General features: G+C 39.5%; 1 protein-coding gene across 3 annotated transcripts; it reads left to right on the forward strand.

Moving 5' to 3' along the window:
• The first annotated feature begins 81 nt into the window (after positions 1 to 81).
• On the forward strand, positions 82 to 26920 carry rnls (renalase, FAD-dependent amine oxidase). 3 transcript variants are annotated; one of them, XM_027137679.2, is made up of 8 exons: positions 86 to 105; positions 401 to 519; positions 2004 to 2109; positions 2204 to 2349; positions 3650 to 3808; positions 19317 to 19490; positions 22694 to 22869; positions 26401 to 26920. In XM_027137679.2, exons 2-8 carry the CDS (start codon positions 402 to 404, stop codon positions 26551 to 26553), a joined length of 1032 nt encoding a protein of 343 aa, XP_026993480.2. In that variant the 5' UTR covers positions 86 to 105; position 401; the 3' UTR covers positions 26554 to 26920. The 3 variants fall into 3 exon arrangements, with proteins under 3 accessions (XP_026993483.1, XP_026993480.2, XP_026993481.1); XM_027137680.2 differs by lacking the exon at positions 86 to 105 and adding an exon at positions 112 to 306; XM_027137682.2 differs by lacking the exon at positions 19317 to 19490 and having other exon boundaries at positions 82 to 105.
• Positions 26921 to 27125: the final 205 nt, after the last annotated feature.

Raw genomic sequence — 27125 nt, forward strand, 5'->3', positions numbered from 1 at the left:
TGACGTATTGTCTGTTTGGAGCGGGCAGCTATTGTCCAATCCTGCATTGGGGCGGGGTTTTGTAAGAAACCCTGTAGGGCAAATGAGACACCAGCTACCCACAGTGTAAAAACACAAACACAACATATTGCTAATTAAAATATGGGGTGCATATTTGGATAATTTTGTTCGAAATTCGAATTTAAATTATTTTATTTCAAGCAAACAGACATAGTGTTGTAGTCTTTTGTAGTATTTTGTATGAAGGTCTATTGTGAACTAGGGGAAAGTTTTAGTTGGCCAACATATAAGTGTGGAAGAGACAGGGTATTATATTTTATTGTTTGTGGTATTATATTTATTTAAGATGGTCAAGCCGGCAGCATAAACTATATTGTTATTGAGTCCTTTTCTTTCTCAGTATGTCCCGAGTGCTTATAGTTGGAGCTGGACTGACAGGAGGCGTGTGTGCGTGTCTCCTGCGCCGGGGAACAGCTAACCCACACAACATAGTGGTGTGGGACAAGGCGAGGGGAGCAGGTCAGAAAATGTCCGTTTTTATTATGCATCCAGTATGAAATGAGATGATGGTCGTGTCTAGTGTGGGGAGTGTGTTTTATAAAGAATGACGCTGTACGTGTAGCATACGGTATTTGACTAGCTAGCTGCGGATCTAATGTAGATAATGCTAGCTTAAAACCCTTTTTTTTTACTTTTCTTTATTTATGTATTTATTTTTACTTATTATTTATTTATTTATTATTGTTTCTACTTATTTATTTTTATTTATTATTATTATTCTTATTATTATATTTATTACTTTTTTATTTATTTATTTATTTTTTAGCTCAAAACACTCTTAACAACTACCGTCTCTGGGTGACGTCATGCGTACGTTAGTATAATCGTGACGCCATCACGTCACTTAGCGTCAGCCTTATTACGTCTGACTGTTTGCTTCCCTCCTCTACTCTGCTTTGGCTGGTTGTAATTTGAACACAGCTAAATTCCCAATAAAGCTGTTCTCAAGTGCATATCTTTATGTTTCTGTTGTTAGGCAGTGGAACGAGCATGAAACAGTGACAATAGTGATTTATATTTAGGGAAAGTCGTGGCCTAATGGTTAGAGAGTCTGACTCGTAATACTAAGGTTGTGTGTTCGAGTCTCGGGCCGGCCATGACTGAGGTGCCCTTGAGCAAGGCACGAGCCCCCCAACTGCTCCTCGGGGCGCCACAGCATTAATGCTGTGTTTGCATTTAAAATCATCAATGAAATGATTTTTTTTCCCTCACACTCAGTCTTAGTGCAGGTAAAAACAACACAAGAAGGATTGTTTTTTTGCAGAATGTAGTTTGCTATAAAAATCACCACACAAACAGGCTAATAAATACATGAAGAGGATCAAGTTGCAAAGTGTGCCACAATGATTCCAAAGTGTCACTAGAAGTCACCAGGTGATGTATAGTACATGTATATTAAAGTGTGTTACATGAAGAAGGATGACACATTCAGAAAGGTGATCACTGGAGACCAGGTTAGCATTGCATGACAGGGCTCAATCAGCTGATGTTAATAAACGAACCCTGCCCATGATGCTGGATGCTGTGATACAAATACAATGAATTATCTAGCTATTTACTATTCAGTACCATTTCCTGTGAGCCTGTCTGTCACCGTCCACAATCATCGTTAACCTCAAGCCTATTTTTCTATGTAGATGACAGATTGCAAAATAAGAGTCAAAGGCTAAATTTAAGGAAGAAAAATTTGAGATGAGGATGTGTGAACTGAAAATAAGTGGAAGAGGGAAACATAAATGGAAGTATAGTTTCAGCATGTGCTTATTTATGAAAATGAACCTTCTTTTTTTGGTGGGGTGAACAATGTGGTGGTTATTCAAGGGGGTGGCTTTTCTGAGGCAGCTGTTTGTAACTGGGAAACTAGCAAAAGTCTTAAACCACTTATTACTAATCCTAAATCCTAAATAAGTTTTGAGATAAAAATATAATTGTGCATGTTCCAGGGGGAAGAATGTCTACAAGCAGAAATCCAAATAATTTGTTTTGCACAGTGGATCTCGGTGCTCAGTACATCACTGCCACACCTTATTATTCCAAAATTCACAAAAGGTAGTACTGTCTCTGTCTTTAAGCTTTTCAAACTATTTTAGATTTCTTACTTGTAATCTTGCACTATTTTTAATTGTATTTTTTCTCTGTCTAGTTTTTATCAAGAACTCCTAACGCATGGTGTTTTGAAACCCCTTGAGGCCACAGTGGTGGGCATGATGGCAATGGAGGAAGGCACTGAACACTATGTAACTCCTTCTGGGATGTCGTCCATTGTTAAGCACTATCTCAAAGAGGCAGGTTAGTGTTCCTCAGCTGTAAATAAACACTCTCAGTCTTAGAGGAAAAGGAAAAGCCTAGCACTCTATGGGATTCATTGATTAGTCCCAATCGGAGAATCCTACAGCAGATGGTTTCCCTATTGGAAATGTTTGAATCGTTGAGCAACCAGAAAAGCTGATAAAAGATCTAGTACATACAAACAGAAATGGAGCTATATTATATTTCTAATATTTCTGATTATGCTTGTATTTTTATGTAATGTATGCCATTTCCTCTGAATTATAACGTAAGATCATACTGGACTTGAAATCTGGGCTTAACTGCTATTGAATAAATCACAGGCCAGTTGATTTTATTTATAGAATTTTGCTGGTTGGCGCTCAGATGTTTGCTGTAATAAATCCTATTATTTAATTTTTTTTTAAAAATGAGACAGAAACAAAATGTTGACACTGTTCTCACTGTGCTGCATATAATTAATTTCATGACTGAGTCACTTTAGTGTGTGTGCGCCTCATATTTAACCACATATGTACTTTGGCCCCTGCTCTATGTTGCCTGAAAGCAAATTTGACTTTTATACATTATTCAATCAACATTTGACTTCTTTGAAAATCTATGTCCAATTTCCTAAAAGGAGAGCAAAGGGCCATTTGGCACGGCTGTGTACACTGATTTATGGCTGCTGAGATCATGAAGTTCATAAACTGATGTTCTTTTCATATTCTTGATTTAATTCTGACTTAATAGCCGGTGTAGAATGTTTAGATATTTTGAATGTGCAAGAACAAAGACCCAAAAACATTGTTTCTATATTTTTTATACATCGTTTCTATCTGTATGTAGTTTATAATAAGGCTACATTGTGTGTGAAGAAACAATGTTAAGTTTCCTTTTACACTAACAATAGAAATTTGATATCAAGTTCTCATATTGATATTAAGGTTTCAGACATTAGAATCATCGCCAAACTATCTGACCATAGCGCATGTGGTTGTTCTTAAGTATATTTTTACAGTCCATTATCCTCTTTGCAAAAATATAAATACAGACATCGTATGTAATGCGACATACTCAGATACGCCTTCACATGCACCGCTGCTTGTCTAAGCCTTTCATGGTTTGAGTTATAATCGTGGGCGCTTTCTACTCTGGTTTCAGTATCAGAGGAGTAATTTAGCATGTTTAACTATTAACATGTGTGATGAAAATGACTTCTCTTGTGTTCTCTTTTCTACAGTCCTCCTCTTTCCACTGTTTTGATTTCATCTTGTATCTTAAAAATATTGGGAAACTTTGTTTCTCTGCACCCCCGCAGGAGCCGAGGTGTTCTTCGGTCATCAAATCACCCACATTTACCACAGAGGCCTGTCGTGGGAGGTGCACCGGAAAGGGGGCTCACCAGAGCAGTTTGATGTGGTGGTTTTAACTATGCCCATCCCACAGATACTACAATTACAAGGAGACATTGGCTCCTGTAAGTACCTTAAACATGATGCATGCACATACATCAGTAAAGACATTTCTGTACTAATTGTGCTTACTGTTAAAAATGTTGTTAGGATAGCAGTTCTGTAGATGACTAGATACTATTTATGTATATGTTTGTATAAACAGGGGTGGAAAAGGGTATATATACATTATAAATGTGATGATAAATTAGAAGGTGTATGTGTCAAAATTATAGCAGTTTAAAGTGGAGGTATAAAGATAAAAAAATGTACTGAAATGAAAGTCAGAAAGTTGTACTGAAGTACAAATTTTGGTTTGCATAAAACACACAAAAAATCCATTGAGGTTGAAGACTTGAAAATTGTCTTATTGTGGGTGAGACTCTGCCCACTGTAGCCTCGTTTTCTTCTTTTTGGCCGAAAAAAGCAGAACCCAGTGTGGTCTCTACACCAGACCTTCTGGCTCTAATAACCTTGCAATGGTCAAAGTGAGTGAAATCACATTTCTTCCACATCTTTCTTCTGATGTTTGATGTGAACATTAATGGAAACTCCTGAACAATATCTGTATGATTTTACATATTGTGCTTCTTCCAAATGATAATGGGATTAAATGAGCAGACGTATATGTGCACTAAGTCTACGCCATATACCATATACATTATGCTTACTCATCTAGTAGAAGTTGTACATTACTATATATGCTGTATTTTTTATCAACCATCACTGCTCACCGCTCAAGGGATTGTTTTTATCATATTTCCTGGAAAAAAGCCCTATAATGATTTCAGGCCAGGTATTCTTCAGCAGAATTAAGGACCTTTCAGGTATTGGACACGGTATTAAATGATACTGTTGGCATTGTTACTTGTTAGTACTGTACTAGTAATAAAGAAATGAAGAAATTAATAAGATGCAGAGTCATCTTCAGCCTTTGGAATCTGACAGAATGAATTTTTCCACCTTGTACAGCTCATTAGGAAACACTTCACTAGCACAGCTGATGAGGAACCTTTATCCTTTAACTCCTGTTTCTTTTGAAACTACTTCCTCATTTTAACCTTAACTGGATGAACAAACATCACAATGCTGTCATCTGCAGATTGGAAGGTACATTATTCACCCATCCCACTGAGACAAAATGCCTTCTGTTTCCAGCACCTCCGAAACAATATCATACAATAATCCCATTTTATTACTATACAAATATTGCAATCCATCACTTTGAGTGGCAAGGTCACACATGGCAGTTAGACCTTGTGTCCATTAGTCCCTGGTTTCAGATGTATTCTCCTGCCTCTCCTGACAGTCAGCTGATTGCCCAGAGGCTGGAGTTGGACTGCTGAGAGTGCTGGATCCTTCTGGCTGCATCTTTAAATTGGTCTCCAGCTGTCTGGCTGCACTGCAAACCTCTCATCGGCATCCAAATTTGTATTCGCAGTATGAAGTCCTAAATCCAACACACTTTTTTGAAATGGTAAAACAGGAGTCCATAAGGCCAAATATGGAAATGGGGAGGGGAAGAAGGCCAGGGCCTCTGGGGTGTGTGGTGGTTCTGGGAAACAGTGCATAATGGAAGGAGCGAGCAGAATGTCATTGCATCTGGAGCGAAAAGTAGGGGGGGGAGCCGAATCACAAATTAGATAGTGGACGGAAAATGGAATAAGACAGCTGAAAACGGTGGTGGAATTGCTATCGAGGAGAAGAAGGGCAGAGTCAGTTGCTCTTTCAACACTGTTGACACAATCCCAAACGACTAGGCTGTAGCTGCTGAAAAATTCAGTTCATGTAAAGTGGTCTGGATGGAGACGGAAGACTGTGTCATTACTGCTACAGAACATGTGTGGGGGTTTCAGCATAAGTTGTGGAGAAATTAGGAAGTATATTAAACTGTATTCGGAAATCTATTAGAAGTAAAATCTCTCAGATGGCATGTGTACACACAACTGGTTCAGGGTTTTCTAAAATATTATACATAATCAAATGGAATAGGATATGTTTATATAGAGTAGAGAACTCTTTTATATCTGAAGTGTCAGTGGAAATGGCATGTTGTGCAATGAGTGTGAAAAGACCGACAAATAAATATACTGTGAGTATAAGTGTCATGAGGCAGCATTTATACTAAGCATTAAACATAGATCTTACATCTAGTAATACTCAGTAAACATTTTCTTTGAGAGCTGGAGGAGGATGGTTAGGGCGATGGTGCAGGGTGTCATTTCAGTTTATCTTTGGTGCCTTGTTGAGCAGAGACACTTAAGATTCAGAGATAATGGCTTAAATTGTTCCTGCTTTTGTGTTCATTCATCACTTGTCTTGAAAGGAAATAGGTGATTTAGCATTTGGTAAGCTCCAATAAATAAATGGTTTATATGGTCATTTGTCAATTCATGTTTTTTAAACCCCCTTCAACCTATCTAGGTATTTACTCTTTGTTTTGTTGTACGTTAACGTTTGCTGTAATTCCTGGAGTCATTCCTGTACATTCCTTACTACACATTGTCCTTTCAATCCTTCTGGTGTGTGTATAAATCTATAAGCTCATCATTCATGTGTTCTAATTAGACAGGACATGTGTTAGTGGATAAGAAGATATCCATATAAGAGAAAATCTTGATATATACGCATTTTATTACAGCCGTACATGCTACGGATTACATTCATGTGTGTAATGTAGCAGTAGAAAGCTGGTGGAAGATATTCCCAGGCAGTGAATTGTGCTAGGAATGATGTCACCCAGTTGCAGTTTTGCAGTGGCACACAGTGGACAGTTGGGGGCAGCAGCCAGGTGTGAAGCCTTAATGTTTAAAAAGTCACAGAGATGCAATCTGGAAACAATTTACACCGATTTAAGATATACACCAAAAAAATGACTCACACTTCCTGCCTCCTTAACAAAATATTGAAAAATCTCAAAAGAATGTTGATTTTAGGTACTAACGTTATGTAACCTTTTTTTTTTTTTTTAACTGTAGTGCCACGATCGATTGAAAAGGTTATGTCATTCTGAATAGTGCCTCATTGCCTCAAACTGAATTGTTGGCTCAAGGGATGCTTTGCAAAGGATATGTAGGTTGTATTCGAAGAAATTGTGTGTGTGCGTGTGTGTGTGTGTCTTTTAACATGTGGATCATCATACAGAAAAAAACTAATTGTGATTCTTTTCACCTCTTAGTATTTCTAAGAGGTTTCCTTTTCCCTTGCCTGATCTTGCTAAGCAGTGCACTTGGATGCCATGACAAAAATAGCATAAAATAACACAGAAATTAAAAGAGGTACCAATGGGTTTGAAATATTTTTTAAAATGAAAAAAGATGGTGTAAAGAAATCTTCCAATAGACTTCTTTTAATAACCAATGCTAACATGTCACTAATTACTGATAATTCCCTACAACTCATTTACACCTGAGCAATTTAGACTAGCCAGCCCATTAACCAGCATGTTTTTGTTGAGCAGTAGGAGGAAACTGGAAAAGCTAGAAAAACCCCTGATGGATACAGGGAGAACGTGTGAAATTCCACACAGACAGAAACCTGAGCTCAGGATCAATCCAGGAACCCTGCTGCACCACCATGCTGACTTCAAATAAAATTCAACGTTGTTTTATTTCGTTTTCAAACATGACACTTCAGCAGGTAGCTCATTTTTGTTTTATATCCCCGGTTTTGTGATTTAGAGTTACCATTAAGTTGCTCTTTTTTTTTTCTAAGCTGACTGTGAAATAGTAGGATCACTAATCCTTAAATGAACACCATCAATTTTACACCATCTCTGCTGTACAAATGTGAACATAATTAAAACTTGAATGTTGTATAAATCGTTCCATTCTCCACAGCGCAGTGTGACATTTGGAGAGAGGCCTCTGTGTAAATTATTGAATGTACTTTGCGTGCAGAGAGCCTGAGACTCCTACAGAGCTGCGTCTACATCTTTTACTCTAATACTTTGGCCCTTCCAATGGATTTCCATGTGTAGGGATAGGAAATATGGTTGTGTATCATTTGCAAAAGATGAATGAACTCGAGGAACTCTGCCGGGCTGTGACACGGCTGATGTAAATCAATGCAGGACTCGGCTCTATTTGTTCCCCGTAATATATAACTGAACATTTTGGGTCAGTGGTTTGACTCGGTTCCTGGAGCGCAAGCTCAGGGGAGAGGTGTCTTTTCATACACTGAGCCATGCCAATTACAGTGCCAAAACCTTAATGCATTCAGCTACAGCCAAATCCCTGATGGATTCTGTTTGCTTTTTTGGACAGAATCTACCCTCTCTCCATAATGTTTGGATGTTTTTCATCGTTTTATTGCCGAATTTCTGCTTTTATTTCATGGTTAAGCCTAAATGCATGCTGTCACTGACATTCTCCTCTAGCTGCCAGAAATGAACAAAAGTGAACAGAATGCAGCTTTTGCAAGAGTTGGCACAGTTTGGGTGAATGTGAATGACATAAGAACATTTGAGTGTTCTCAGACCTCAGAGCCTCATTTGTGGTGACTCCACTTTTTCTCCCATTCACATACTCGGGATACTGAGTCAGGAAACATTTGCACACCTACAGTAAATATGTTTAACTCATACTGTGGGATTGACACACGTTGTTCTGATGACCTGTTTGGTAAAAGTTAAAATAGTTAAAATCTGTATCTGCTTCTGACCAGAGAAAGTAATTTACAACAGCTAATGCAGTAATGCATAGCATGACCGTTACAAAACGATATTCACGTCCAGCTTGTCAAGTACAGTGGAGCGTATGAGGAGCTAGTTCTGCTTTTGTGGCTAGAGCCAGAGAAGACGTAAAAGAGGAAGCTAAGTCTCTGCCTAGAAAAACTTAACAGGCCATGCTGCTGAGGTTTTGTGCTAGTTCCAAAAGTATTCATCGTTGTGGTTTTAATATATTTAAAATCAAATATTTGCTCTCTGTTTTTTTTATTCCAACATGTTAAACACCCTAATGACATTTCTGTAAGATTATCACTTTCTGTTTCCTCACTAACTAGTTTAACATTCTACTGTATGTAAGTCAGTGATGACCTTTCCAAGTCCTGGTGACTGTATCCAAAGCGACAGGATATCTTTTCTGCGGATCTTGAACCCAGAATAATTTTTTTTATGCAACTATAAAGTATGACTTGATGTGTGGATATGGAGGGAACACATCCCTTTTACCACTTTCATCTGTCCAGGGGATGAGCAGCCATGAACTCCAGAGCCGTTTCATTACCTTGTGCCTCGGGTGACCGCTCAGCCACTGAGTGATGGTGAGCTCACACCCTTTCCTACTGTCAAGCTCTTTCTTGTATTTCCTGACTGCTTCAGCCTTCCCGTGCACTGTGAGCTTGCACTGAACTCCCAGAACATCTAAGCTTTTTTTTTTTTTTCGGATGACATCATTTTGCAGACATTTGAATGGCTGCTATATCTTTTTTTTTTGTCGTGTACCCCATGTGCCCAACAGTCAAGCATGTTTTTTTTTCATCAAATAAGCTTCATCCTCCTGCCAGCCCTGAAACTCTGCTGATACTGAGAAACACGATTCTTCATTTGTAATGAAATTTAAGCTCTATTTTTGTCAGGCCAACTCTCATGCCTGGTAATCAGTCTGCCTGGCTGCATTATTCAATTTGGGGCTAGACTATGAGATAAGTACCATACTTTTTTTTTTTTTTTTACTATTTAAAAGCATTTATCAGCTGATATTATAACAGGTATGATGGGAAAATGCAGTGTGCTTACAACATAGCCGTTCTGTCCCCTCCGCCATACATAAATATCCGAGCATATCGTTTTGCAACCAATTACCTCAAGCTTCAGTCCATCCTTGGAATACAATTAATGTGTCGAGTTACATCATCTTCCTCCAAGATAGGGAGTCTCTTTTTGTTTCCCGTCAAGTGTGTGGCTGTCTGGCGTTCCTGCTTTTAAATCTAGCATGATGTAATCCTTTTTCTGACTCCTGACAGAGATGTATGGCTCAAACCCCCCATACACACACACCCCCACTTTTCCCCCTGTGCTGTCTGGCTTCTTGGATTTAAATGGATGCTCTCTATCTCAGCAGTTTAGAAGACTCAACAGTCTAGGTATTCTTTACAATGCAATCTTTACTGTAATGTTTAGTTTAGAGTCTAATGACCTTATGACAGGAACAAGAGATGATATTATTTTAGCCTTGGCTTATGAATTTTGAATGAATGTATATGATTGCATATTTACATGAACAAAGGATCAGGTGGCCATCAGAAAAGATTAAAAAGCGCAATATTCTAAGCTGATGAAAGGTCAAATTTAAAATTTAAAGCACAGACTCACTGAATCTGGACGGTGAAAGGTTAAAAAATTCGCCTGGTCTTTTTTATCTCCAAACACCCAGCTTCAGATTCCTGTTCTTGGCTGACAGGAGTGGAACCTGATGTCCTTTTTTGTTGTTTTTGCCAATCTGCATCAACATTAGTTGTGTGTTGTGAGTTTTGAGCTGCTTTTCTCCACATCATTTTTGTAAAGAGCGCCTATTTGAGTTACAGTAAACTTCCTGTCACCTTGACCAAGTCTTCGGACCTCTCCCACTGACAAAACATCTCTGTCCACAGAACTACCACTCACAGCAAGCTAATAAAAAATGTAATAAGATATGTGACCTTTTAAATTCTTCTACATGACTGGTAATGCAGTCTGCCATTTATTCTCTGCAGTTTGCCACTGTCTGTGTACAAACTCTAATAAAACTACACGACTGCCATAATGATTCATCTAATTCCATGAAAGTATATGTACATGTCCAACCTCGTATTTGTGGGCAGACAGGGCTACCGCATTACTGTGCAAACACTGCGAGAGTAATAGCTCACCTGATGAGACGTTATAAAAGCACAGATAAACTCTGGTTTGTCACTGTTTTGCTTTTAGAGCCCTAGTTACACCATTCAATAGGCATGCAGGAAGTCACAGGTTTAAAGGGCCAGTCAGGAACCTGTGTAACTGACAGCCTGGCTGAGATGACCGTGGCATTTCAATCTGCACCAGTGCTACAGGTTTTGCAACAAAAATTATAATCCTTTATTTCTGCTGTTTTTGATTGAACCGATTACATGGAGCGGTTGGTAATGTCAATATTAATTACAGCAGGAATGTCTTTAATATGAAATTATTAATTAATGAAGTTTCAGAAAGTACTATTTAAAATATAGTTATTAAATGCTTCTCGATAGATAGATAGATAGATAGATAGATAGATAGATAGATAGATAGATAGATAGATAGATAGATAGATAGATAGATAGATAGTAGCACACAAATGTTTTATCAATAGTAAAAAAAAATTGAAATCACTTTGTCATCTGCTCCTTTCTTTTGTTATTCCTGCAAATCTTTGATTCGGCATTATACTGGAGCACAACAAGGATCAGATCAGATCTGAACCAAACGCCTTCCATCAGGACACAGTTTTAATCTGTATTGGGATTAGAATGGAAGATGATTCAGCACTGAATCACCCTTTGAATTAAAAGGACCTCTGAAAAACCTGTGTCTGATTTCCTTCTTAAGGAAGGCTTTTTTTTTTCTCTGACAGAGAGGCAAGGAAAAGTTTAGATAACGTGATGGATCTGCTGTCACTGCCAAAAAGATTTTTATTATGAGTAATGTCAGCTTTTACACTTTGTGTCAATTCTCTTTTTAATGTCTTTCAGCATGCACTCCCTCTTTCACTTAAGCATGCTAGGAAAATAAAATGGTCACCGCCTAAAAATAGTCATCTGACAAAAAATCAGTCCCTTGAGATGTGAGTGCTTTGGTTTTCAAATACAGGAACAAAGTGTGTCTTTGCAACAATTAGTCAGATGTGTCTGAGGAAACACATTTTGCTACATTCTTTTCTTAGGTAAATGTCAACTATATAAATGTGTGCTTTGCCTGACTGCTCACACATCAGCAAATTTGGGCCACCATTGGAACGGATTTCACTTTCAAACAGGTTACTGAATGGTTTAAACTGCTGTGTGATTACACTAAAATTTGGCTTGATTTAGTTGACTTGGAGTGGCAAGTCTTCAATGCAATGCACCTAAATGAAGTTACTGTAAATTAGATAACTAAATTGATCTTGTCACAGTAGAGCTGATTTCATTTGCTGCCTGAATTAGTCTGGAGTCAGAAATGGGACATATTGATTTCCGATAGACAATCACTGAATGTCCACTGCAGCACTGGTCAACACGCTGTGCAAATAGATAAAATGGGCTCCTGATTTATTCATTAAAAAGGTGACAGATGTCCTGTAATATGGATTTTGGAAATATTTCTTAGGTCAGTATTACATTTCTGTAAAGAGGGCCTGTCTAACAGGCTACCTTTGACCAGCTGCTTAAAATAAAGCATGCGGCTTGACGTCAGTGGTGAAGCCCTCAGGTCACTGCCCTAAATGTCTCTGTTTGGTCCTGAATTAAACTTGAGCTTTCTTTGAAATAATCCTGCCTGTGAGCAGCTATGTTTACCCATCTAGATATTTTAGCTGACATCAGAACCATGCCAACTCCTTATACCTGCCTACACAAAGGCATCCTGTTTGTAGGATGAGGAAATATATATATATATATATAATATATATATATATATATATATAAGTCTCTTAAGTGAAGAGATTAATAAACTTTCTTGTAAATGTGTAGGATTATGCAAGCACAATTAAGGAATAAAGAAAAGTTTTATTTATTATTCTAAAAGGAAGCTCTTCTGTATTTAGTCCACGGGACTTTTATGGTACGAGTGTTTAAACACTGAATAACTGTGCTGATTAACTGCTTTAGTTTATACAGAAAGCACCATCGCTTTTCTCAGTACAGTTGCACATTGGACAATTTGTTACTCCTCCTGTGTCATTTATGTTATGATGGCATTCAAAAGACAAGTCATTATCCAATCCAGAGTCTTAATTGTTGAGAAAGACTTGCTGAACTTGGTACTGTAAAGGTCTTCTTTCAGCATATTTCATGTGAGTTCAGAGTTTTTATCCTCTTTCAAGTAAAGTTAGCCCAGCTTTTGCTATATGTGTGTCAGTATCTAATAAATGAGAGTAGTGTTTTATCAGCGTTTCAGATTTGCAGCTGCTTGCCAAAGGTTAGCTTGGAGGCATCTGTGATGCTGGTCTTCATCCGTTTAATTGGCTACAAGAAATAAAGTGTTTTCTCTTCCAGGTGGTTTGGCTGTTGAAATCGCAGCCTGGCTTGGTGCTGAACGGATCTCATCAGCCCCACAGCCAGTAATTTGACCTGACTGAATGTGCAGTTGGAAAAGTAATTCAGGGTTCTGTCCCAAACGTATATGTATATCATCACTGTCAAATATTATTTGATCAAATGGGTGTTGAAAAAGGGTCCGTAAGGAATCTTTGCTAATGACAGCCCTCTCACACCCGCACATTTTCTCCTCCCCCATTGAGCTGACTTAAGCTGGGCCTAACTATGCAACACTGCAACAGTTCACCCTGTCCCGAACAATGCTTTACTTAATGCTGGTCACAGTTCACTGAGTGCATTAAAAGTTAGAAAAACAACTTCCGACACAATATATTTGTTTATAAATATTCATTCTCATTTTTAGGATGCTTTCCAGAACGTCTTAGGCAACTATTAAAACAACATTTAAAGATCTAAAAGAGATCATAAATTGTGAAATGGTGCTGTTCTCTCAAGCAAATCTATTTAAATAGATTTCCAGTATGCTGCACTGCCGTGTGGACTGAGTCCCTGAGGATAGCAACAAAGGCCACTCGGCCTGGGAACAATGAAAAATACATGGGAGTTGGTGTGCTCCCTTAAAACAATGTTTCCTTGAACAACACCGACCCTACATAAATCATGCAGCCGCATTCAAAAATAATCATTTGCCTTTGTGTTTTGGGTAGCGCTTTTAAATTGTCACTGTTTCACCATGTGTACTGTGCACCTTCAGTACGACTGAAAGATTAAAGTTCCTTTTATTTTGTTTTGCTTAGTCAAACCAGTGGAATGGGATTGTAGCCAGTGATCTGAGAGTCGTTACTACGTAAACTATATCGATCATGGATTTTTTTCTTTTTTTTTTTAATATGACGTGTTTTAAACTTTACATCACTCCACATAATACCACAGACACACCTCCAAAAGCATGCAGGGATACATACTGTAGATCACCACATTTTCACTCTCTCACCACATATTGTAGAACATCACAGTCAAACTTATGGCTTGATTTCCGACCATGACCTCTGGTTACATTTGCTTCAGAGAGGTACCTGTGTTGGGGGAAAAGCACGCTCTACAGTAGGAGGCACTTACTCACTCTGTAGCCTGCGCCCCCATCCCAAGTGTTCTCTCAGAGGACATTTAAGCAACCAGGGAAATTTGGTTTCCTAGTAGTTAGCCAGAAGATGAACTTTGTGAGAAAACGCCCTTGTGCTGTTATTCCCTTCTCTCTCTCCTCTCTTTTGCACCCCATTGCTTGCCAGTGAGCCATAGAGCATGTTTCACAATAACATTTTTATTGTTGTGCCCCTGCCAGATGGGAGGAGACAACACTGTTCATAATGTGTTACCAACCTGGCATGCAAACATAAAACTCTAGTCTCTGAACCGTACCTATATGAGGCCTTATAAAAAAGTTCAATCTCTAGCTTATTCATTGCATTGTAAAGAAGCAAATGATGAATTATTATATTTATAATATAATGTAATTATGTTTATATGCCATATTTCTCAAACCCATTGTCTTCAAAAAATACAGTCAGCCAGACATGGCACTATTCTATTAAATTTTTTGTGTGTTTGTTTGTGTGTAATTCAGCTTTGTTTTTCTACCTGGGTTGAAGGCAGACCTTAATACCTTCAATTTTACCTCACCTCGCAGACCTCTGATTAACACTCAAGCTCACACACACACACACACACACACACACACACACACACACACACACACACACACACACTCACACACTCACACACTCACACACATACTCTCTCACACACACACACACACTCTCTCTCACACACACACACACACACACACACACTTAAAGGCACATGTTTGGAGAGGAAGTTTTATGAGGAAATCTCATATCTCATGCTATAACATGAGACCAGCAGTGCAACTTCTGTATTCTATATAACTTCTTGATTTCATTTTTGAATTGCGACTCATTTGTTACCAACTGTGACATCTTCCTCTAACTTGTCTGAGCAGTGATACATTATGAACTAGTGCACTTCACAGCTTTTGTCATTGACTGTACTTGGAAAAGTGCAGCTTTTCTGCAATGCAGTACTCTGGCTGTGGGGTATATAAGGCTCAGGGACAAACAGACAGAGAGGGAGAGAGACACAAAAAGACAGAGAGAGAGAGAGAGCAGCTGCTTCCCCCATGCTGGAGTGCACAGCTGAGTGTATGCTATGGCCTGCATTGATCAGGGCACGCTATGTCAACACGCTAGGCCTAGGCAAATCCTACACTCGTTCCCCACATCAAAGATCCAGGGGCAACAAGAACCAGCAACCGAGCTGCATACTGGAAAACTTTAACCTTGTCATCTCACACACATACACACACATTCTCTAATGTAGTCACTCTCCTCTTCGGACATGTGAAGGACTTATATTCTTGCGGCAGGGGCCAGCGATGGTTTACGTTTTCAGGTTGGGGAAATGAAGCCCTGCCAGTCAGCCAATGGGGAACACATAAGCAGCACATGTTAGCTTGTGTGTGAGCACAAGTGTGTGAGAGAGGAAGTGTAAACACTCAGCCAGTGATGGAGAATATCTCCAAGATGTGTAGAGGAGTGTGAATGTTAAAGGCATTCGTACAAGGCAAATTTATAAAGTATAGGCAGACACAGAGCAGGCTCCTACACTCCTGAGAGGTCTGGCGTGACAAGCGTGCAAAGAGGAAAAAGATATACTGTAAGGTGTGTGAGGGAGTTTCTGCACCTCAGGATGTGAATACTCTTGAGGTTTAGGCTGTGCTCATTTTCTCTGTTTCAGAGCTTGTCAGAGGTCCCAAATGAATTTGAGTTCTCTTTCCACTTTCTTATTGGGTAAATTTGGAAGAATTCCCTGTGCTCTGAGTGTCATCATGGCTTTTTTGAGACTTCAGCCCCATAGAATTACATTGTTTCTCAACAAACCTTTAGTGTCTTAACCACTTGACTATGTGGACAAACAGCTGAAATATTGTCTTACCCTGTGGAGGAAATTAGTCACCTACCTGCATTTTCCCCTAGACTACACAACATGCAGTTGCACAGCTATTACACAGCTCTACATAAAGTGTTTCTGCACTGTTCTGAGCCATGAAGATTGTATAGAAAAACCACCAACAGAGAGAGTAGTGTTCCTCTCGGTGCAGAACTGTGCTCCCCACCTGTTGGACAGCTGTGTAAGGAAACGGGCAGCAGAGCTAAATATTCCTCCAGATGAAGGCAATTGAACATCCATCTGGAAAAATGCAAACCATTCCATCAGGTCCACCTACAACAAACTGCTGGAACGCCATTTCTTCCACCACCCTGGGGGAGTGCAGAACTAAGATCTCTGTAGCTGTGGTTCAGCTCTCAATTGTACTGCACTGGATTGGATCAAACTTTTCATGAGCCTTTTAACACTCCTATTGAACTAACTCCTTTATTGAAATCCTAAACTTAGACATTACAAGAGAAGCGTGAATACCCTACAGAGGTCTAAGTTAAAATAAATCAACCTGTGGCTTTTCTTCAGCAGGGACATGACACCAGGTACATCTGGTTATGTAATAAACATCTGAAAATAAGTGTTGATGAAGTCGGGAGAGAAGCTTGATGGTATTCTTAGAGCTTTTTGAAACTACAAAGCTCTCTGCTATCCCAAGGGTATCTGGATATGTTAAAAATGAAAATGTAAAATATGTAATCCTTGATCTGACTGAAAAGAAATGACGCCTTCACAGACGCTTTCATTTGCGTCTGTATTATATTAAATGTGGCATGTGGTTGAAGTTCAGCGCAGAAGAGGCACAGGTTGAGCCTGCTCTTAGACACCATTCAATCATGTTAGCTTTTCTGACTGACACACGATGAAGTGGATGGTCCTGTTTAGACAGCATAAACTCATAAAATGGCATCTTAACCAACTTGTGTTGTAAAAAAAAAAAAAAATGGAAAAATGCATTGAACATTAAAAGTCAATAAACATTGAGAATCAAATCTAAGCTTTGGGTTTTCATCCTCTTTCAAGTAATGTAACAAATCTAAATAAGTATAACATCAATATCTCCTTTTTACAATTGTTTCAGTGCTCCATGCAGTTTTACAAGCAATTTGTCTGTTAGGTTGTTCCAATTATCTTTAGGAACTTGTGGGGATTTGCATTTGCCCTTATCCCGAGTGACTTACAGAAGTGCTTTGTATTCTCCAGCAAAGACACCTCCTCACTCTAGTACAAACAGCTCAGGCTCTAAGAATAGCATCAAGGTAAAACCCTGCTAGACAGCAACAGTAGCACACTAGTCAAGTTTTTTTTAATCAATGCTAATTTAAGCATTTGGTGAAGAGGTAGGTCTTCGGTCCTTGTTTGATGACAGGCAGTGAGTCAGCTGTTCGGTCAGCCAGAGAAAGTTCATTCCACCACCTGGACACAGAAGATGCACGATGAATGTCTTCCTTGTATCTTGAGAGATGGTGAGTCAGATCTATGTGGTACAGTGAATGTGGTACAATGGTTTAATAAGTGCCTTCGGGCAGGTAGAAGCTGATCCATTTTAGACTTTTAAGGCAAGCATCAGCTTTTCGAATTTGTTGTAAGCAGCTAACGAGATGCATTGGAGGGATGCAGCTATGGATTTGTTTGAGAGAACTTATGGAGATAGAAAGAAAACAACTCATGCAACTGGTACTCAAGGGAGGAGTGAGTTGCAGAAGTCCAGAGGTGACCAGGGACTGAACAACCACTTGAGTGGCCTCCATGGTGAGAAATGGTTAGATCCTTTTTATGATGTAAAGAAGAAACCTTCATGAACAAGTCAGGTAAGAAGTATGAAAAGCCCCTGCTACAGTTCTACAGGCTGACTTCATAAAGACAGACAATTCACAACTACAAATAATCATTTATGGAGCCATTCATTTAGAGGTAGATGCATCGGTTATGATGAATGGATTCATTTAAAACAGCCAGACAATGTTCAACCTTGGCACTTAACCACTTATATATATTAACCACAGATATATGTATATATTCTTCTCACTGGACCCAGTGTTTTAAGGTCTTTTGTGCCATTTGTGCAAAAATTGACATGTTCCATAACCAGATTCCTTCACCACAAGAAAAGATAAAAGGCTTCTTATGAATTCTAGCCTCAGGGTTTGCATTGTTTCCAAACTCCCCATGCTCAGATGCAGCAGCAGATTTCTCTGTACCAAGGGGCACATTTACATGCTCATAATTCACCACAGATGCAATGCAATAGCAAAAAAGAATCTTAGAAGGTCCAGGGACAAGAATGTGTCCTGTCGATTTTGGCTGTCATCTTCTTCTTACTGAGAAAGAAGATGAAGGTATGTGTTCTTGGTGTCATCTGGATCCCTATAGTGGAGATACAAGAGAAGCATGGCATTTTCTTTTTTGTTGTTGTTCAAAACCACCAACCACATCATAAAAAAGTTTCATATGATTATTGATTCATTGTAGAAGCAACACTTGTTTTTTTATTCTTTTTTTCTTTTGAACATTCACACATGTTTGTAAGCCTCGTGATATGTTTGGACTGTATTTCACTATTTTTAGCATGCTCATGAAACATCTGCAAGTCGGCATGAGAGGAGGATGCGCTTTGGTTAATAATCTTTCCTGAGGCTCTTTGTTCACTTTCTGCACATTTTTACATTGCCAGTGGTAGGAGGGGAGCATTGGAGTTTGAGTATCCTCTCCTCCAGGAGTAAACTCTAACCTTTGGTATACTCAGAAATCGTGGGTAGACGACCAAAGCCAGGCCAAGCATGAGTTACTTGGACCAATAAACAACAGATGTTCCTGACCGGAAACAAGGACAGGCTTTCTGAAAAAGAAAAAGAAAGAGGAAGAAAAAAAGAAGACGAAGAAGAAGAAGCGAAAAGTACAAACATCTAAAAGATAAACCTCAGTGTTTCCAGATTCCCATGTAGCACACTGAATAAAATACTTCTTGTACTACAGCTCGTCAGTCAGAGCCTCAAGTGGCCGAATGCACCTGGAGTCTACAGATATATATTCCTTAAAATTTAATTAGTGCCCCTGTGGCGCTGTAATATTGATTTCTGTGTAAAGGTTTCTGCAACACATTTCAGACTCAACTTACAGAGAACTCACACACTTCCTCTTATTTGGTTAGTGAAGGCCTGGAGGCTCCTCAAGCACACAGCTGTCTGACAGGATAAGTGGAGAAGTGATGTGATGGAAAAGGCTGGCAGATGTCTTGATCTTGTGCTGTCTCTCTCTCTCTCTCTCTCTCTCTCTCTCTCTCTCTATCTATCTATCTATCTATCTGTGACTATATAGTGCTGAGTGAGAGTGAGAGGCTGAAACTAGAGGATGTCAGCTATTCCTCTCGCTACGCCTTGGGGCTTTTCTACAAAGCCGGCGTGCAGATCGGCGTCCCCTGGGTGGCCAAGTATGTCTTCAATAATCCCTGCATTCGCTACATCGCTATAGATGATAAAAAGCGCAATTTAGGTCAGTGCCTCAGTTTTTCTTTCTCCCCTCTCTCTCTCTCTCTCTCTCTCTCTCTATCTCCGTGACACACTCTACATGTTTTAGCTCCCTTACTGAGCATTTTAGATCATTTCTCCCACTACTTCCTTGTCTTCCTTGTCCTGCATGTCCTTTTTTCTTGGGTGTCTCCTTCCTTTTCCTGCAATATTCATCCCCCTGATATTCTTCATACTTTCCCACAATATGTTTAATACATGTGTCACATGACCATCTTTGTCTAATTGAAGGTTCATCCTTCTTCCTGTCAACCCTGCTTCTGTTAGGCATTTTCATGTACAAAGAACTACAGGAGTAAAACACGCCAGAGATAAAATGGAGACAGTGTGAGGATGGAGTGAAGGAGAGATTTCCTCTATTTGTGATTGGCTTAGCTGCTGACCAGCCGTGTGACCCGCTTCCTTCATGTGCACTAGATCATGTTGTTAAGCTTCACTTAGTTCAAACTCATCATTTTTGTTTCAGGAAATAAATATAAACTTATACTTTTTCTAATCAGTAATTGATAAATTCACACTGTACAAAATCGTGTATGTGTATGTTGCGCAGAGAAATTGTGTTTAATTAGTGTATAGGTGCATAAGACTCATCACAAGGCCGTCCACACCTGCCACCTCTTATTTACTCCATGCTTCTGAAGGCACCAACATAATTAGTGGGCATGTTGAATATTGCATTGGACTGTGCAGTGTTCTTTGAGGCTGGACGGCTCCCTGCTATCCTCCTCTGCCTCTCTACTGCTATACGCTTTAATCTCCACTTTCATCGCTGTAATGTATTTATCTTAGGAGTAGGAGTTCATAGAGTAGACTCTTTTTTTTTTTTTAAATGTCTCAAATTGCTGAGACACATAAAGACTAAAGTACAGCACATGTAATAAAAGCCTTTAATTTTTAGCTGCTCTAAATCTAGCAGTGATATATTACTCATAAAATATCCGATTCACAATTGTCCCAAGTCCATTTGTGTTCCAAACACATACAAATATCTGATATCATAGTTAAGAGTAGTGAGACCTGATACTGATGCTATGTTTTGTCACTAAAAATCACAGACATTCACCACCTTAAACACATCAGTGGATTTAATCTGTCATTAAAGTCTCCATGAAATGGCTTCTTAATTGTCTTAACTGTCTTAATGGATTCCATATCTTCATTTTCCTTCTGAAACAGGAAGTCAGAGTGACATTGTATTACAGACTTAACATTTGAGATAAACTTACTCATGTTGGTCATTTTCAGTGATCATTATGTTCTGTTTTGGACTGTTCTGTTCACTGTTAAAATAAATCTCTCAGAACACTCAGAACAAATCGAGACCCTAAGATACTGAAATCTCAAAGAATTGAGACGTGGAGTGACTTCAGTTTGAATTTGAATGTTCTTGGAATTCTTTATTAGGGGAAAATCTTTAGAAATGTTCTTTGTCCTTTTTTCTTGGGCATTGGAAACATACGAAACAGTTTATCATTCTACAGGGCAAGATATTTTCTGCAATGCAATGCCTGCCTTCTCCTCACCCTGTGAACTTTGTGACCTGTGCTGCCCACTCCAACAAATAAGTGACTCAACCAGCAGGCATAGTGCCAGCCTTCTGCCCACGCACCGTGACCTCTCTCTCTCTCTCTCTCTCTCTCTCTCTCTCTCTCTCTCTCTTTCTCTCTCTCTCACACACACACACACACAGACACACACTCCCTAACTTTTCCCTCTGCCCCTCTGTCTTTCATTCTGTCTCTCCCTCTTTTCCACTCCTCTTTACTTGGCTTTGTGCCACGTGCCTGGGTTGTTTGACACTAAGTTCCTAAGCAAGTGACTCCCCCGCTATGTTGCAACTGCAATGTGTTGACATTAATTCTCTTATTCAGAAGGTAGAGGTAATTGCCGTCATACTGATAAGTGTGCACACTAAACCTGGTGATAAGCCTATTGAAATGGTCAGTGATTCAGTCCTTTTGTGCCAATCTTGGCTCTAAACTCATTTGTGCTAAATCCTGTTCACTGAAATTCACCATTTCACTGGAGCAGCAAGTTTAGCCAACACGTCGAAGCTTTAATGTGGAAATGACATTATAGGTTTAGCTCCAATATTGCTGTCATAAAGTTCGTCAGCAGATTAGAATAACTGACTTTGAAAAACAGAAGAAAGTCACTTCCTCATTTGCCTTCATGCCTCTAACCTAATGGCCGTTCTCCAGCTCGTATCGGAGAATCCTGCAAAAGTCCGACCTCAAACATTTAGTGAGCAAATCTCATAGGTCTTACTGAACTGGTGGTATAAAATGAAAAGCGCTTTGTCATGAGTCACTATAAAGTCAGTGAATCGAACATCTGTGACTGCCGATGGCTTCAGTATTTAGATTCGCTCAGCCATTTTGTTTGTATTTAGCAGCATCCGTCGTTCCCCAGGTAGTCATCAAGGGTGGGTAATAGCATCACCCGTCCCGCTTCAGAGGCCACAGCATCTCCAGCTGCTCAAACATCCGGCATGTTTATTGAGCACAATAAAGCTTTATTTCCACCAAATCAGGTTATATGTGCATTTTAAAACTGTGCCATTAGAGAAATGACTACATGGCGCAATTAACTAATAAATCAGGACTGGCCAAAAGGCACAGGTCATTGCTGTGCTGAGGGACTGTGTCTGTAAGGCATTAGCTCATGTGGTTTTTCACATGCCCATGATTATATCACTGTGTACCATGGCCTGGATGCCATCATAAACAGCTGTTAAACACCACGCTTGCACTAACCTGCTCTACTCACTAGAGTATTTGTCTAACAAATGTTGACCGTGACGTTTGTTAAAAAGGATGCCGCTCGATGCAAACACTGGGTCATCCATTAAATTGGTTCCCCTGTCTTTCTGTTACAATTTTTTTTTTTCTCAGGAAAATAATTGTACTATTTTCAGCCCATCTTTTACTCTTTGCTCAGCAATCAGACTTATAAGCTCATTCTGGTATGTGTAGCTTCCCCATACTAAGTTTAATGAATGAGCTTTTCTCTTTTTCCCCAATAACTTGCTTTTGTTTGTTGAGCCTGAGTTTGCTTGAGGAACTTACTGACTTGTGACAGGTTTTCCTTTGCACTAATATACTGTACACGTGATTAAAAAAAGGCTCATAAATGTATGCTGTGTTTGATCATTCTATGTGTGTTCAGTGTCAGAAGAGTTTGGTCCCTCTGTGGTGGTGCACACCAGCGTGCCCTTTGGCTTGAAGCACTTGGAGCAGGCAAAAGAGGAAGTTCAGGCCATAATCCTACAAGAGCTGCAGATGGTGTTGCCAGGCTTCCCTGAACCTGAGACCATCAAGTGCCAAAAATGGAGATACTCTCAGGTGATCCCGCATTTGTTTATGTCTTATAACAAATTGGTCAACTTTATCACAGACGATTTATGTTTCCTCTTGACTCAAATATTGGGTGGATTTTGGGCTCATTTGTTTGAGGATGACAGATATGTACAGAACATTTGTACAATTTGTGAAATGTTACTTTTTTTATTAACTAATAAATCCAAATCCTTTGTTTCTATTTCAATAAATCTTATGAAATGTTGTAGAGGAATTTAACAAGGCAAATTGAACCAATCAGATGCCTGGCCCTGAAAACAGATGGTTGCTGCACTTGAACCAAACCCCAGAGTACCATATTTAAGTGGACTAGAGATCAGTTCCCTGGATCATAGCCAGCTTCAAATACTTTTGCACTTCTTAATGCAATCTGGAAAAAGTGCAAAAATTACCTATAAATTGTATTTAAATAAATTTCATAATAGCTATGGCTCACTGAAGAACTAATATCAGTAAGATGTGATAAATTTTGCTTAAAATTTTATTTCAGGTTATATTGCTGTGTGCAGTTTATATAGTTGTCCATCATGCAATTTCATCACCATGCAAAACGTGTTCTTAAAAAGAGGAAGTTTTTTTTTCTTGCAGAAATCCTCTTGGAGTTTTATGGTCACTTTTGAAAAAAGGAAGAAAGATGGAGGCCTTGGCTTGTAGCCCCCCCTGCAAACACGCTGAAATGCTGCTAATGAAAAGCTGCAGCGCTATACATTGAATAGCATTCATATTTAATAGAGTGAAGCATAATGGAGGGCTACAGGCCAGAGTGGTGAGGGCTGGAGTAAAAATGCATTTTATTATACTTTAATGATGCACAGAGATGTTTTCTCTGAGACATACAGCGAAGTTGTGTTCTTACTGACACGCACACACACATTCACAAATACATGCTCACCCCCACACAGTTGGCTCACACGCACATACACTTACAGTAGTTCACTGTGCGCCCTTTCTCACACACTTCTGCACGCTCTCTCTGTTTCTCTCTCTCTCTTTTGCACTCCCTCTCTCTCTCTCTCTCTCCACCCCCATGCCGGGCTCCTCTGCGACACACATAGCACTGGGCCTCTGCTTAAGGTCAGAGGACATGGAACATCTGTGTGGGAGCCCACGTCTCACTACAGGCCAGAGAATGGGCCAAGGCCTGTCTGGGCTGCACACACTCTCTTGGACACACACACACAATGTATGAATGTGTCAGAGGGGTTGTCTACTGCCTAGAGGTTTTAATGGCTAGAAAAAAATCTCTTAATTGCTTTTCAGAAAATGGTAATTCAGTCCCTTCTGCAGTCCTTCCTGCAGGGAACAGAATGTCAGAATTTCTTTCAGCTGTTGCTTGCTGTCGAGAGACGTTTAGAGAGAAGTGAATGGAGAAAAATTACATAATCGCAATTCAAACGTGTGACTTGTTTAGGAAATGTCACAAGCACAGTGACTTGCTCCATGCTGTGACATGTATACACAATCTCTATGTGACAGAGAGTGATTCATGTGTACAAACTGCTCAGAGGAATCCTCATATTTTGAGGATTATGAAAGGGTTCATGTTTTTGTCAGCTATTTTTTGATGAATTTCCAGCATGTTTGAAGGTTTTCGTTTATATTTACATCTTTTTTTAATAGCTTGTACTAAGAAATCTATTGTTGTAAAGTTGTCCTAAAGTCAGCTATTTCTGAATATCTGTCTCTCTTCTGCTGAAATCTGGCGACGAGTGTAGCGAAATACATTGGTGGAGGTGGAGGAGGTCAGCCTTGCTAATATCAACTTACTCCTTGAGTAAACCAAACAATTTGTTCTTGGTCAGGTTTCAGCCGGAAAATTCATCATTTGATTTACATACAGATTACCATTTAGAGCTACAAGAGGGGGCAGGAAAAAAAACAAAACTCTTTTTTGGAGGCAGTGATAATAGCATGTCGTCTGTAGATGCCTATTAAAAGCCCAAGGAAATGATATTTTTCCTTGGCTTTAGTGCACTGCACCTTGATGTTTATCAAGAGTTCTGGGGCCAACAGAAGCCTCAGCAATAAGACTGTAAACTCAGGAGATATGTGCTTACTCCCAGTTCTCATTAACAAACACTGTTTTTTATTTTTTACTTCACCACTTTTGCATAATGATTTAAACATTGTATAGAAGGAGCAGTTGATCTGCTTTCTGTTGCAGCCAGTATGGATTGGAGCAATGTTTACTTTGATGTTGTCTCAAATTAGGATTTAGGAGAACTGCTTCTTCCCCAATATACCCATAACATACTGTAACAGCAACTATTTGAAGTACATGATTCAAATATACAACAAGCTACAACAGAAAGGGGGGGCAGGTCATTCGCTGTAAAGATTCATCCGCAAGTGGGTGGATTGTGTTTTATAGGGAGAAATTGGGACCGTTTCCTAGCTTTCTATGGGAGTTTCTGCAATGTTATATAACATCTGGCACACAACACTGGCAACAGGAAAGTTTAGCCTTCCCCATAGAGTGTGTTCCCATTGACAGGTTTCACTCATGGTATACCAACATTTCAATCAGTTTTTTGGAGGTCGACACATTCGCTGGACATTCCCCATCTTTCCTGGGTTAGGTTCCAGATCAACTTTGACTCTACCATGGATGAACTGTTTGGTGAATTTGAACCAATAGTAGATTCAAGTACCTTAGGTTGCATTAAAGGCTTCAAGATGATAGAGTTTTGACCTGGGAGGTGAGAGATTTTAATTATTTTTTTTCCTTCCTGGATTTTTAATCTATCTTGCCCATTTATTAACACTATGACCTGCAGATTAGATAAGATGGGTTAATAAACAAGCCCATTTGTTATAAAGCTTTTATCACAAGACCATCATATGATTATATGTGACTCCTTGTTAGATAAACGTACACGTCAGCGCTGAATTGAAACGTCTCCACAGTGTAGGCATGAGTCAAACCCATCAACCAGGTGTTGGCAAAGCCACGTGCCGTCTGCTTCAGTCTGCTGGGCCAGGTTTGTAATCAGGCTGCTAATATGTGTGCTCTCCTAAGCCAATGTAAAACATAGTGAGCAGCCCCTGCCATGCTAAGCCAGACCCACCCTACACCCAGACATACTGAAACTATGATTAAAACCAGTCTTGCTGGTATGGTGTAATCATGTGGTCAAACCATATACAAGTAAGTGAGCATATGCATCTTGTTCCTGTTCACTTTTTAAATTAATTGATGTATCACTGGTCTTGAATATCCTGTTTCCTTTCCGGTCTTTTTTATCATTTATGCCCATATTGTCAGATTTTTGAGTCTACTTGATTGTACACCCTAAATGTATCTACCATATCACGGTAAAAAGCACACAAACATGTTGTCATATATGAGTCAGCTCTATAAAACTGGCTTTACAAGGTTGTATGTAGGCACAGTGTATCTGGGACAGTAGCGTACAATCCCACTCAATAGCAGCACAACGTGAAGGTTGCATCAGCTATTGGAAGCCGGATCGTTAGTGCAGCACTAATGCAGCGTATGCTCAATTGTGTCGTTAGGTGACAAGATCAGTGGCTGACTGCCCGGGGCAGATGACACTGCTCGCCAAGCCTCTGCTGGTGTGCGGGGGCGACGGCTTCACACACTCCAATTTCGACGGCTGCATCGAGTCAGCCCTGAAGCTCTTTGAGGTTCTGAAGTCCTCTCTCTAAAGCCGCCATTGGGAGGTAACGCAGTATTTTTGGGGGCCGAGGAACTGGAACGGGTTTACCAGGGATGATTCAGACACAGCACCTCCTACGCATGTACTGTATGAAGAACAGTGATACTGTTGGGCAGAAAAACCAATTACGTTACTGCTTGAGATTCAGAGAATTAGAAGCCCGAATAAACTGAATGTACAGGTTCGAAAAATACTCCTTATATTGATTTTATATAATAGCGGTGTAGAACACAAACAGACATTCACGTTTGCTAATATGTAATGTGTAAATGTTGAATGATTTTTGTCTTTGAATGATGTTGCCCTTGGGTACTGAGATTTAAGAAAACAATAAAAAAAAATCCTTAACACTATCAGATTGTTTCTGCATTGTGTATTTTTTTCATTGTTAAAAAGCTTAAGCTTGTGCAACTCAGACTTGTGGTGAGCGTGGATGTGTGTTTTTGCGGGGAACACTGCCAGGTTGCTGAGCAGCTATTGACCAACATGCACTGTTTAGAGGTGCTGCAGCTGGGTCTTAATCTGGGACAAAATATTTGGCAGGCAGGATGGTGAAAGAGC

The sequence above is a fragment of the Tachysurus fulvidraco genome, chromosome 8, assembly GCF_022655615.1.
Source record: "Tachysurus fulvidraco isolate hzauxx_2018 chromosome 8, HZAU_PFXX_2.0, whole genome shotgun sequence".
In the NCBI taxonomy this organism is placed as follows: Eukaryota; Metazoa; Chordata; class Actinopteri; order Siluriformes; family Bagridae; genus Tachysurus; species Tachysurus fulvidraco.

Bases quoted from the DNA above. Each gene is read 5' to 3' on its own strand.
- rnls (XM_027137679.2), top strand. From the start codon at position 402: ATGTCCCGAGTGCTTATAGTTGGAGCTGGACTGACAGGAGGCGTGTGT. The intron at 19,491-22,693 runs GTCAGTGCCTCA...ATGTGTGTTCAG, and splicing joins TGATAAAAAGCGCAATTTAG to TGTCAGAAGAGTTTGGTCCC. The intron at 22,870-26,400 runs GTGATCCCGCAT...TTGTGTCGTTAG, and splicing joins AAAAATGGAGATACTCTCAG to GTGACAAGATCAGTGGCTGA.